Source organism: Rhinolophus sinicus, linkage group LG14 (assembly GCF_036562045.2).
Source record: "Rhinolophus sinicus isolate RSC01 linkage group LG14, ASM3656204v1, whole genome shotgun sequence".
NCBI lineage: Eukaryota > Metazoa > Chordata > Mammalia > Chiroptera > Rhinolophidae > Rhinolophus > Rhinolophus sinicus.
Genome location: NC_133763.1, coordinates 13,083,544 through 13,097,599, shown reverse-complemented (window position 1 = coordinate 13,097,599; position 14,056 = coordinate 13,083,544). Strand labels below are relative to the sequence as shown.

Genomic DNA, 14,056 nt, shown 5'->3' with positions numbered 1-14,056 from the left:
TCTCCCAAGCCACAAAGCTTAATACGTGGAGAAATAGACTCATCCAAGTTTGTTTGTTTCTCTCATCCCCTTCCTCTACTGTCTCATTAATGACTGGTACCTTAAAACAAAATTCACAAAATTTTATTTTAAAATTACTTGTTTGGAATATTCCAGAAATCTTACCCTATTTCCTAATCTGAAAAGTATGGGTTAAGACTAAAGGATCTCTGTGGTCCCTGCAGGCTCTAAATGTCCTTTGATTGTGAATATAATCGGGTCGCTCTGGCCACCAGTAGCAGTAGTAGGACAAAAACCCAAGGTTTCCTTAAGTCAGAGTTTGATTTTCTTACCCTGTAATTGGAGATTATCTCCCCTGGAATGATTTTTTTTCTAGAAGCAGTGAAATGGCAAAGAAATCTGTATCGGTCACTTTAATACTTATTCTGGGGACTAAAACTTTATTAGCTAAGCATTAAGTTCTTTCAGATCTCTAATGGAAACCTCTTTTGAATAACAGATACATTCACATAAATTCTTAGCTGGAGAGACTTTTAAAAATATGTATCTCCAACTAACTATAATTCTTAAAGCTAATATGTCAGCCTTACAAATTCTTGGAACTTATCCTGTGATGGGCTGGTACATATTTTAGTCTTACCTGTAATTTTTTTCAGGTATTTGCATGTTTAATGTTGATCTAAAATAAACTTGAAATTGCCCCTAAATTCTGACGACTGGGGGCTTTTTTCATTACTGACTTCTTGATCTTCTTATATAGGGCTTTCAAAACTTTGTAAAGTCAGTAATGAAATGGAAAGTCTGGTAGCACTAATCAGTGCAGGGCAGGCTGTAGCTCTCTGAAGAGAGGAAATCACTCTTTTGTCGCAACTAACCACCCAATGTAAAATGTACCTTCAGTAAATATCCACAGAACAGTTTAAAGTTGCCTTCATTTAGTCATTGGATTTGCTTTAAATATCTCAAATACAGTCATTCATTTTCTCCCTCCTATGTTACTTACCAAGTCCAGTTCCTGAAAAATGACTGCCTTTCAAGTACAGTTTTTAATGTAAGCCTCACCTATTCTTGATTGGTGACATAAAGAATTGGAAGAGTTTTGCAAGATACCTTCCTGAAATTTCTTCCAGAAATTCATCGTTGAACAATAAAACAGGATCAAGTGCATCTGGATCTAAGAGAACATATCTAATTTATATTTGTTCTTTTATATCCGTACCTTACATTTAGAAATGGAAATAAACCTGCCTGACTGGAAACAACCCATAATTTTGATGACAAGCACTGTACATTAAAACCTTTATTGAGTAGAGATCATTTTACGAAACCAAAACTCACTGTTAAGTTGAATGTTGTTTATAGGTTTTTATCAAGACATTCACCATTCTGAGACACTCTCAAGTCTCCTGTTTATTTAATTTTTAGCGTACACAGATGCTCCTGAACTTACCATGGCGTTACATCCTGATAAACCCATCGTTAATTGAAAATATCTTAAATCAGAAATGCATTTAATACACCTAACCTACTAAACATCATCACTTAGCCTCGCCCACCTGACACATGGTCAGAACACTTACCTTAGCTGACAGTTGGGCAGAATCACCTTGCTGTCACAGCTCAGCACCACAAGAATACCGCATCGCATATCACTAGCCCAGTAAGAGGTCAAAACTCAAAGCATAGTTTCTGCTGAATTCTTACTGCTTTCACACCATTGTCAAGTTGAAAAATCATGAGTCGAACCAATTGTAAGTCAGGGTTCATCTGTAATTTCTTAAGAATTAGGATTTAGGATGGCTTTTGGCCTGACCACAATAAAAATAATAGTAGCCAAAGACTGATGCCTGTCTACCAGGCATTCTACTATAAGCTTACATGCTTTGTCTCATTGAATCCTATATCAGCATTATGAGGTGTAAATAGTGTCACTGTCGCCATGTTACAAGTCAGGATTTAAGATTTAGAAAGGTTCAAGGTCAGCTAGTAAGTAGCAGAGAGGACACTTGAATCAAGTTTTCTAATTCCAAGAAACTCTTGTGCTTACTTAACCTTTATTGCTGAACTGCTATTATCAACAGTGAAAACACTTTGAAGATGCTGGACAATTACTTGTTAGGAAAGTATTCCAGTATATTTTTCAAGGGTTTTTTTTTTGTTTTGTTTTGTTTAGCAGTGGGAATTTTTTTAGAAGCAGGGTTTTGTAATCACTTGTAACCACTCAAGGAACCACTTAATCACCATTCCTTAGTTGCAAGGATTTCCAGTAATGCTTGTTTTTATTACTTTTTTATTAGTGTGATTTTTTTTTCAGTAACCAGTGTCGTAGTGTTGATTTTTACTTGTTACCTGGTAGTACATGAGGACAAAGCAAATGCCTCTCCAAGTTTTGTAGAGAGTCTATTTAGAACGTAATAGGCATTTTTTGGAGAATTTTCTTTTGGGAGATAGGTCATCTGCTTTAATTTTATACTCATTATATTTATAGATTTTAAAATACATGTATTTGTTTTTTATTGTATATCAAGAAACAAATTAAGAAATAGTTTTTTAATCAGAATTCACTATTTTGTACTTATCTCTTATATAACTGTATTGATGATAATTACATAGTTTGATATAAATAATCCTAATAGCTTATGTATTTCTTAACAGATTTTATTAAACAAAGAAGAGCAGGACTGAATGAATTCATTCAGAACTTAGTTAGGCATCCAGAGCTTTACAACCAGTAAGTAATTTTCATTGTGTTCTGAAGAGGCACTGAAACCAAACCTAAGAATATTGAATAATCTACTGATACAGATTTTATACATTCTGTGGAATGTTATTGTGATTTGTAAACTCTTTCTAAAGCATATTCCCCCGGTATTCTTAACTCCTTTTCTAACCATCAATTTAAGGCTGTAGTTATTTTCTTTCATCGTTTTGTGCTTGTATTATTTTTGTAGATTAATCTTAAAAGGAATTTGTATACTACACAGTTAAAATATTTTGCTAATTGTTCGATGTTATATTTATTCATGCATTCAAAAAGCATTTATTAAGTACCTGCTCTGTGCATTGGGCATGTAAAGAGAAATGAGTGTCATCATTCAAGAAAAAAAGGCAGGGAGAGCATTCCAGGCAAAGGGAGCAGTACACGTAACAGAGTCTACAAAAACCGTTCTGGATCCTGAAGTATGACTGGAACACAGAGCAGCTTTCCAGAAAGGAAACGAGGCTTTTGAAGATGTTGGCAAGGGTCAGACACACGTGCCACACTTCTTGTTCCACCCGGGCTGTGTTCTCTGCTATCGAGAAGGCCTCCAGTCCTTCTCAACACAGCATTCCAAGCAGCCGCTTAACATGAAGGCATTTCCCCAGCCCCATATGTGTCTCCTGCTAATGAGTGTAGACTCCTTCTGTAGACCAGCCACTCGTGGTGATGGAAAAAGGGTGGGTCTCTTCGAATGGACTAAGTATAGAATAAATGGTGGTGGTGGTGGTGGTGGTGGTGGTGGTGATTTCTCCTGGTATTTTGAACAGTGTTACTCAGAACCTCTAACACTATATATTAAATTCTAAATATTCATTCTGGATCTAGAAGAGTGGTATTCTGAAGATGTTATATTTGGTATTAAAATTCAACTAAAAGCAATTTGATTGTTCTAATTTTAACATTATCCTGTACAATACACAGTTCTTAAGTATGCAACCCGGTGGATTTTTACCAACGTTTGCACCCTGTACCTACCATCATTCCATTTAAGATAGAGGACCTTTCTAGAGCACCCCAAAAATAAACAGCCAAGAGTTTTTTTAACTTAATTTTAACTGACATTTTCTTTTTTAATAAAAAATGACATTTCATATTTTCTGGATCTTATCTATTGTTAACAAAACTTTGTTAATTTTCACACTCTTCATTTGAACATCAAACGATTTATAGAACAGTACAGATCTAGGAGAGCAAGAAGAGAAGCCAATTGGCAGGTGTATCTTGATCACCTACTGTGTGCCTGTTGTAACTGTGTTAGGGAAATGGATTTTAAAAGTAGCTTTACTTTGATAAAGTTTATTTTTAAGACAACTTGATTAAAATTGATTTTAAAAATCATTAAAAAACTAGACTATGGTATGTTAATATTTCTCTGATCTGTGGATAAAAAAGGGGTTTTTTAAGCATAGTGGCAGTGCGTAATGTATTACAAAGTACAACTGACAAATTTGACTAATAAAAACATTTGAACCCCAAAAATCACAAGTGAAATTGAAAAACAAAAATATAGAAAATGCTTTCCACGATAAAGGGCAATAGATAAATATGCTTAATGTAGAAAGAGCTCTTGCAGATAATACACACTTAAGACACCAAAAGAAAAATAGACAAAGTACATTCATGATTTACAAAAGGGGGGATACAAATGGCTGATTAATTACCAATGCAACTGAACATTTCCTTATCTGAGAAGTGCAAATGGAAGCAAAAGTACCTCGTTTTAGCTTTCCTGCAGCATAACACATACAGAAAAGAGCCCAGAGCATCACTGTATAGCTTCATGAATGGTGGGAAAGTGAATACATCTGAATTGCCACCTGCAGACTGAGAAATAGAACATGACTAATACCCCTGAAGCCCCGCGTGTCTCCTTTCAATTAGTCTCTCTCCCTTCCTTCCCAAAGGTAATTACCCTCCTGATTTTTTTAGCAGCATTGATGAATGTGCCCTATTTTTGAACTCTATGAATGGACTCATACAATACATGTTCTCTGTCTGGCTTATTTTCAACAAAATGAGGGTCATCCATGTTGTTGCATCTAGCTGCAGTTTGTTCATTTCCTTTGCTGTATAATATCCCATTGTATGAGTATAGCACAATTCATCCATTCTACCACGGATGGACATTTGATTTGTTTTCATGTCCTGGCCATAAGGACTAATATTGTCATCGGCGTATCTTTTGGTGGACATGTGGAAGCGTTTCTGATCTATCCTGGAGTAGAACTTCCGGGTTGTAGGGTATCTATATGGTTCGCCTTAGTAGACAGTGTGAAATAGTTTTCCAAAGTGATTGTACCAATTTACACTTCCACCATCTGTGTACGAGATCACATTGCTCACCTTATCAACACTTAGTATTGTTAGTTGCAATTTTAGCCATTCTGATGAGTGGGTAGCGGTATATTATTGTCACTTTAGTTTGCATTTCACTAATTACTAATGAAATTGAGTACCTTTTTTAAAATACTATTTTTCACTTATCAGATTATCAGAGATGGTAATATAAACTGTAACATTTAATGCTAACCAAGGCTGACAGCAGAGAGTCTTCAGAATGTTCATACACCACTAGGAGTAATAAATTGGTACAGCCTCTCTGGAAATTAGCTTAAACTGTATTTCAAGCCTGAAAATGGTTTATAATTCAGACCAAATAATTTTATTTTCAAAAATCTGTAGTGAAAACATACAGGCAGTTCTAGTGTTAAGCACAAATATTATAGTAGTGAAGGTGGGTAGTGAAATATTGGTAGTAAAATATACTAGCCATCTCGTATATCCTAAAGTGAAAGAATGAATCATTGAGTAACATTTGGTGCATCCATTTTATACAACATACATCTATCAAAAGTGATTGTTTACAAAGCATTTTTAACAACGTGGCAAAATGCTTATGATGTAATTTGTAGGTGAAAAACAGTGAAATAAAATATTTTAAGTATAGCATGATCTTAACTTTGCAGAGAGAAAGACTGAAATAAAATATGCAAAGGTGTTAATAATAGTTGCCTTTGTGGTAAGATTAAGATCTTTGCCTTTAGAAAAAATGTTTTGAGATGCAATTCACGTAACATAAAATTCTTCACTTTAAAGTGTACAATTCAGTGGTTTTTTAGTATAGTTACACTGCTGTATAGCCATCATCACTATCACCCCAAGTCTAATCTAACATTAATGTCACCCCAAAAAGAGACTGCACTTTCAAATTTCCCCTTTTCTCCAACCCATGGCAGCCACTAATCTACTTTCTGTCTCTGTGGATTTGCCTATTCTGGTAATTTCTTGTTTACCAGAAAACATGAAATCATATAGTATGAGACCTTTTTAATCTTCCTTTGTTCACTTGGCAAAATTTTTTTGAGGTTTATCCATGTTGTAGCATATATCAGTACTTCATGCCTTTTCATGAATGAATAATTGTCCATTGTATGGATAATACCACATTTTTTTATCCCTTCATCATTTGATGGACATTTGGATTATTTCCACTTTTAGGCTATTATAAAGAATGCTGCTATAAACATTTGTGTATGAATTTTTTGTGTGGGCATATGTTATTTCTCTTGGGTATATACCCAGGATGGAGTTGCTGGGTCATATGGTAACTCTACGTTTAACTTGAGGAACTGCCACAGTGGCTGCAATATTTTACGTTCCCACCAACCCTGCCCCTTTTTAAAAATTATTGTTCATCTCTCTGAATTTCTTACAATGAATGTATATTATTTGTATTTAATTATTATGAACAATTTGGGAACTCTTGCATTTAGGGCAAGATGGATGGACCTTGAGGAGTAAGTGAAAAAACAAAACAAGAAAAAACTCAGAACACTGAACTTGTAGATACAGGGAACAGATTGGTGGTTGCCAGAGGCAGGGGTTGGGGAGTGGGGGAATTGTGTGAAGGTGGTCAAAAAATAACAAACTTCCAGTTATAAAACAAAGCATGGGGGCTCTAATGTACAACATGGTAACTGTAGTTAATAATTCTGTGTTGTATACTTGGAAGTTCCTGAGAGAGCAGCTCTTAAAGGTTGTCACCACAAGAAAAAAAGTTGTAGCTGTGTGGTAATGGGTGTTAACTAGACTTATTGTGATGATCATTTTACAATATATACAAATAACGATGCACTATGCTGTACACCTGGAGTGTGTGTGTGTGTGTGTGTGTGTATCGATTATATCTCAAGGAAAAAAAAAAACAATTTTGGGGGAGGTACCCCAGATACAGAGATTATTCATTCCTTGGGAATGTCACTAGTCCACGCAAGGCCCCTCTTTTAGTCCATTTTTTCCTCTTTATCTTTGATCTTCACACCCATTTCTTCATTCCCACTGCTGATACCCACTTTAATGTGTTTGTTATTTGTCTTTGGGTGTTTGTTTATCAATTGTTGCTTTGTGTCTGTGAGTGTTTAATATAAATACGTAAATGGTACTCTGCTGTCGTTCCTTGTTTCTGACTGCTGACAGGTATTTTCTGTGGGCAGTTGCCATGGCTTGCTTCCTTATTTCCCGAGTGGTGGACGCCTGTTTTGCTTCTGATTCACTACTATACAGAATGTTGCAATGAGTATCCTAATTTCCTAATTTCATGTCTTTCACTGAACCTATCCATAAGTTTTTCTATGGTTTATTCCTAGAAATGGAATTCCTGGGCCCAGGGAAATTGCATACACAGTTTCTTTCTTTCTTTCTTTCTTTCTTTCTTTCTTTCTTTCTTTCTTTCTTTCTTTCTTTCTTTCTTTCTTCCTTCCTTCCTTCCTTCCTTCCTTCCTTCCTTCCTTCCTTCCTTCCTTCCTTCCTTCCCTCTCTCTCTCTCTCTCTCTCTCTCTCTCTCTCTCTCTTTCTTTCTTTCTTTTCCTTTCCTTTTTTTTTTTACTCCCTGCATAAGGAATAGAGACAGTGGAAATGTAATGGCTGTATGTGATGTCAGAGGGGTAGTATATTGGGGGAGGGGTTTATCACTTTGCATATACAGTTTCGCCAATATTGCCAGATTGCTTTGCAGAAAAGTTGCCTCATTTTACATTCTCACCAGTAATACATGATGGTGTCTCTTTCCATGTATCCCTACCACCTTTTGATATTATCTGTCTTCCTAATTTATGCCAGTTAATGGGCATAAAGTGGCATCTCATTATTGTTTTAGTTTGTATTTCTCAGATGATTAGTGATGTTCAGCATCATCCTCAGTTTCCTTACCATTTGGGTTTTCTCGTCTATGAATAGCCTGTTTACACCTGTACCCATTTGTCTGTTGGATTCCCTGTTTTTAAAAAACTTAATTTGCTTATCCTTATTGGTGGGTTTTGTTTGGCTCTATTAATGTACATGGCACTGTAGTTGTTTTTATTTTCATTTTAAAAGGGAGAAAAGCTGTAGTAATGCTTTCAAAGTCATAATGAAGTTAATTTTTGTTTTTAGTCCAGATGTCAGAGCATTCCTTCAAATGGACAGTCCAAAACATCAGTCAGATCCATCCGAAGATGAGGATGAAAGAAGTACCCAGAAGGTAGTAAGAAGGATTGTATTTTTTTTAACAGAAAAAAATACACCCCAAAGATGGAATTATTGACAATTTAGGACATTTACTTAAAACAAAGTCATTTCATCCATTGTAGATTTTCTACTCTGTAGAACACATAAAAGCAAATGTGTACACCTCTTCCTGATTACCATATCTTATAAAATATATAGAACGAGTACTTTTACAATACAAATTAATACATGTTAATTAAAGAAACTTTTGAAAATAGTAAGAAGGGAAGTATTACCAACCAGACCTAGTAGTTATTAACTTTTAACATTTTAGTGATTTTCTTTCTAATCTTGTCTTAACATATAAGGATTTTTAAATTATCTACTTTAATTATATCGTATATAGTGTTTTATATTCTGCTCTCTTCACTTTGCATCTTATTTTTAGGTTACTGTATGTCTTCATCATCAGTATACTTGAATAGGATATTTTTATTTTTAAAATGTGATAAATAAATATAATAAACTTGTGCCTTATGAAGATATTTTCTACGTTTAGAAAATTATGAGTGAAAGGTAAATTATAATAATTTAACTCAAATGATTAGTAATTAGCAATTCAAATTATAATTACAAATTAATATAAATATACCTCTTTAACTCAAAATTGATTATAAGTATTTGTTAAATATGTACATGAAAATCAGAGATGTTGGATTGAAGGACATTTTTATTTTTATAATGTTTTTTAATTTTGTCATGGTTCTGTTTTTGTAATTTAAAAGATAATATAATGAGATGGAATGTTACTGTCCCACAGCTAGTCTTCATTTGAAAATAGACATATCCCTTTTTAGTGACCACTGAAAGTAGTAATGTTTCTCTGATTCTCAGTTAAGAGAACAGATTTAACTTTTTCATCTGTGACATGGTTACTCTTAGGAAAATGTAAAAGGGTGTTTTAATTTTCTATCAGTGTATCTGGGTAAAAGAGAAACAACAAACTGGAAAAACATTTGTAACAAATAAGCCATAACAAAGAATAACATCTCTGTAAAAATCTCATTCAAATGGATTTTTGAAAAGAATGATATTTAAGACCTGAATAGTTAAAAGGAAAGGGACCGGAAGAAATACTCTCAATAAGTAAATATGTGGCAATAGTAAATGAGATTTTTAAAGGAGACATTTTTTTCCTCTACAAAATTAAGAAAACTGTAAAATAAATAAAATACTGAAGAACTGAGAAGGTAAAATACAGTGAGCATCCTTGGGCATTACTAGTGTCGTTATAACATTATGCAACTCTTTTGGAAAGCAATTTGGCAATATGTATCAGACATGAAAATATTCATGTCACTTGGGAATTGTTGCAAATGAAATAATCCTTCATATGGAAAAAGAACAAAGATGTTCATTTTAGTATGATTTATAATGTAAAATTAGAATAAAGTTAAATATTCATTAATCAGATAATATTTATCTATATATTGTACATTTTTAAAATATTCTTGAAGATGATGTATTTAAAGTTTTGACATGATGAAATAAGAGTATAAATTTTATACACATATTCACAGTGTGATTACGGTCAGTTTTTAACAGTTACAGAAAGACTATGTAAAATTACTGTTAAATATTTCCAAGATTATCTGTTGGTTATGGATATTTGAAAAAATAATCTTATTCCTAATACTTTTCTTATTTTCCAACTATGAATATATATTTTTAATTGGAAAAGATGAGACCATTCAAAAATATTTTAACTCTTTAGCTGCATTAATTTCAAGTCTTTTCCCAAAATGTGTCAGAAATCCACACAAAAACAGAAAGTTGGTATTTTGACTATTTTATGCATTTAATAATAATAATTTGAAGTGCTTTGTATATAAGTGACATTGTATTTATGTATAAAAATTTCCTATTGTTACTCATTCTTGGCAAACACAAAAATATAAAAAATGTACATCAGCTTTCCTAAACTTCTTTTCTGGAAGTTGCATCCGCAGTCAGTAGATGGAAATATTCATTCAGATATATCTGACTGTCACAGCAAAAGTTAAAGGATAAAATCTATGTAACCATGATTTTCCATGTTTCGCTTGCTAATTGTGTTGAGCGTATGTAGGGTTAGGTCAGTTGTAGATTGTCTTGGCCTTGCTGTAGGAGACAACTGGTTTTGAAAGAACCGAACTGACAGCGATTCCTGGGTCCTGCCTCCTGTTCTGCCGCTTTCGGCTTTAGATCCAAATTTTGTTTCTTGTTTTCTTTTTTCATCCATAAAATCTGAAACTTAGACTAGGATCTCTTACAGTTTTAAAATACTGATAAAAAGAATCTCTTCAAAAAAGGGAAAGAGCCATACTTCATCTTATAGTTGTAACTATTATTAAGGACTTTTTAAGTGGATAACTAAATGAAGTTAACAGCCAGAAAGGATCTTAGAGGGCGTTTGGACCTACCCCTTATTTATATAGAGAAAAAGAGGTCAAGAGAAGTCAAGAAACTTACGCTCTTGAGTAGTGTTCACTCTGTTAATAAATTATACCTCACCCCGAGTTCAGTGATTAGATGTAATCTTTAAAAACCAGTAGGTAGAGTAAAAAGTTATCTAATTATATACTCCAATAATTTCATTATTATTTCAGAAATGTGCTGCAGTAGTAAAATCATTACCAAACAAAAATGATCTTGCTACATATTAACGTAATTCAGAGGACAAATTATCCTTGTTAATGTTTAATCCATGCTTATTGATACCGCTTCCTTCATCTATATAAGAAAACTTCATTGAGTGGAAATGTGATCTAGTTCTTTGCACATTGATTAAAATAATAAGTGTATTATAATTACACTTTAGTTCAGATGACATTATCAGGTTCTATGGAACACTAACATTTAAACATAGTCACAATATATTAAGTCAGATTATTATGCTTTACACCTTAAACTAAACTTATACAGTGCTGTATGTCAGTTTTATCTCAGTAAAACTGGGGGAAAGAAGATTACTCCATGTTACAATTATGCCACAATAGGGCAGTTCTCATTTAATGAACTGGAGTATTTATACTTTTTTGTTTTGTTTTGTGCTAGACTGTTATGGTTCCTTATATTTCTGTCTTCTGGAGATTGAAAATTTATTACATGAAGATTTTTCATGTAAAGGTATTGTTAGGAAGTAAATTTGTTTTGTAACTGGAAAGCTGGTGCCAACGTTTCATAAGAAAGCTTTTATTACTATTTTTCAGAACGTTTGCCCTTTGTTTTTAAAAATAGCTTGTATTCTGGAGATTGTCTATAAGTTTCAAATGAATTTAAGGGGAAATATGTAGGACATACGTCTCTAATAAGAAGTTGCTTAGATAAAATTTGTTGGTTCTAATTAACTTAAAGAGAAGTTTTTAAAAGCTTATTTTCTATCAATAGCTTACATGAATAATTATATAAGGATCTAGTGAAAGTATAGATATTTGAGACATCTATTAGTGATTTAATTCTGAATGTGTGAAGAATTTCAAAGTGAATTTATATGACGCAGAATTCACTTACACTTGGCTTTTGTGGAAAGTGCTCATTCTAGACTAATCTGTTGGGATTTTGAGTTAAATTTCAAGCTATTTTAATTACTAATGAACTAGAATCTTTATTAAATTACTTTATGGCATACTAGGTGAGTAAAGATTTGCTTCTAAATTAATAACAGGGATTAAATTTACTGTCTTAACAGTTGTAAAGAGAAAAGCCCATCTAAAATTTTGATACTGCCACAAAGGTGGAATTAGGAAAACACTCTTCATTGTATGTATTTGCTTTAGAAATAAGTTTATCTCCTATCAAATTAAAACTTTCAATCCAGTATTTGCACTCTTTATGATCATATTATAATTTCCTACGTTTGATAAGTTATTATTTAAAAATTGACAAACAAAAGCCAATTTTTAACCAGTGGTTTAAATGTAAAAATGATTCCTCTTAAATTGTGGTTTCAATACCCACCTCTTCCAAAAAGCTTTTCCCAGTTTACTTTATTCTTTTGCCACTTTGAGCTTGAGTTCTGCCTTACCCTTTTCTGTACAACTGCTCTTGAAATTTATCATAAAAATGATTATGTACGTTTCCAAATAAGTCTATATATTGATTAAGAATTAGGACTTTGGGTTTCTTTAACATGGCAATACATCAGCTATCTGGTACAATTATGTACATTTTATTTGAAAAACATACATTGATCATTGAAGTTCCAATATGAACGTTAATTTTTTTTCCCCACCCCAACAGCTACACTCTACCTCACAGAACATCAACCTGGGACCATCTGGAAATCCTCAGTAGGTTTGATTTGTTTCAAACAATCCTTTAAATTTTAGGAAGCTTTTTTTTTTTCATGAATGTGCAAATATCATTATACCAGTTTAACTGGAAGCCTATGAAATGTAACCATAGTTACAGTGAATATAATACTGTCATATGCTTGCCTAATTACTGCTCTAGCTTTGCATTGCTTTAGTAGAGTTCTGAGGTGTTTTTAATCCATGAATTATTGATCAGGTTCTGCTGTTTTGCTTTTGACACTTTTCTCTGTGTGTGTGTGTGTGTGTGTGTGTGTGTATGTGTGTGTAATCAGACTATATTTCCTAGGGGACCCTAAGTCCCGGGAGGTGCTTGGGAAGTGTTATGACAGAAGCATCCCTCAGGCCTAACTGATATTCTCCTGGTGCTGTCGTTGGTGCAACCCTAGTTGTTAGCCAGTTTGTTTCAGAGGAGTCATGATGGACGTTAGCTCATGAAAGGCTATTAAACAATCTTGATGCAGTTTTTCCTGTAGAACCTTATTTATTTGACCCCAGGGGAAACATTTTGAGGAACACCAGGAGTGGTAAACACAGACTTCATCTTGAGTGTCAACTCCAGGAATTCATTGGAGCTGATACTTACGTAGAACACTGAATGCAAAGGAGTCCAAGACCACTTCCTGGCTCAGTCTGAGGTGCCCTGACAGATAAGTGATGACTGCCAGGGGTTAGAGAAGGAGTGTAGTGTGGCTGTCCTGACTTAAAATGATCTTTATAGCCTTATTGGACTAATTCTAAAGTATTCTATCTTTTATCCAGGATCCTACGCTTCCCTCACCCTTTTGGTCCTCTTAAACAGTGAGTATAGACAGACAAGAGGCATGGTCCAAGGATGGGGTCCTGGGACACTTCAGCGTTATAGTAAGGTCAGGGAGGAACCAGTAAAGGAGACTAAAGAGAATGTGGTGTCACACAAGCAGGTGAACAAAGTGTCTTGAGGGAGGAGTCATTAATCCTGTTAATGCAGCTGATAGGACAGGTGAGATGAAGGGTGAGAATTGACCACTGGATTTGCTGAGTCACTGGTGACTGTTACGACAGTTGCAGTGGTGTGGTGGGTACGAAGACCCTGACAGGAAAGCGTTCAAGAGGGAACTGGAGGAGAACAGGTATAGATATTAAGTGTAGACCACCCACCTGAGGAGTTTTGCTACAAAGGAAAGCAAAGAAATAGGATGGTAACTAGAAGAGAACGTTTGGTTTTGAGCATTCTTTTCTGTCAACCAACATAATACTGAATTGGCCAGCAGCACAAACAGAAATTTGCTTTAAATTAGGCTTTATCACCAACCCTTAACAGTGCGGCCTTGGGTATGGCCCCAGTTAGTGTGTTTATTATGAGACATTTAGTTTTTCACTATTCTATTTGTTTAAAAAGTGATTTCATTATCTCGCACATCATTAAAGAACAAAGTAACTAGTCCAAAGAGCAGGTTCTTGAAGAAGAAAACATCTA

General features: G+C 34.1%; 1 protein-coding gene across 15 annotated transcripts in view; it reads left to right on the top strand.

The window, feature by feature from the left end:
• Window positions 1-14,056, top strand: part of SGK3 (serum/glucocorticoid regulated kinase family member 3) — a 138,953-nt gene that overhangs the window by 103,214 nt on the left and 21,683 nt on the right. For 11 of the 15 annotated variants that reach the window (XM_074319001.1, XM_074319002.1, XM_074319011.1 and 8 more), the window contains 4 exons: window positions 2,656-2,731; window positions 8,192-8,279; window positions 12,527-12,576; window positions 13,360-13,398. In XM_074319001.1, coding sequence (XP_074175102.1) covers window positions 2,656-2,731; window positions 8,192-8,279; window positions 12,527-12,576; window positions 13,360-13,398 — 253 coding nt within the window. The remainder of the gene's footprint in view (window positions 1-2,655; window positions 2,732-8,191; window positions 8,280-12,526; window positions 12,577-13,359; window positions 13,399-14,056) is intronic. The other 4 variants (XM_074319012.1, XM_074319013.1, XM_019726410.2 and 1 more) reach the window with 1 other exon arrangement.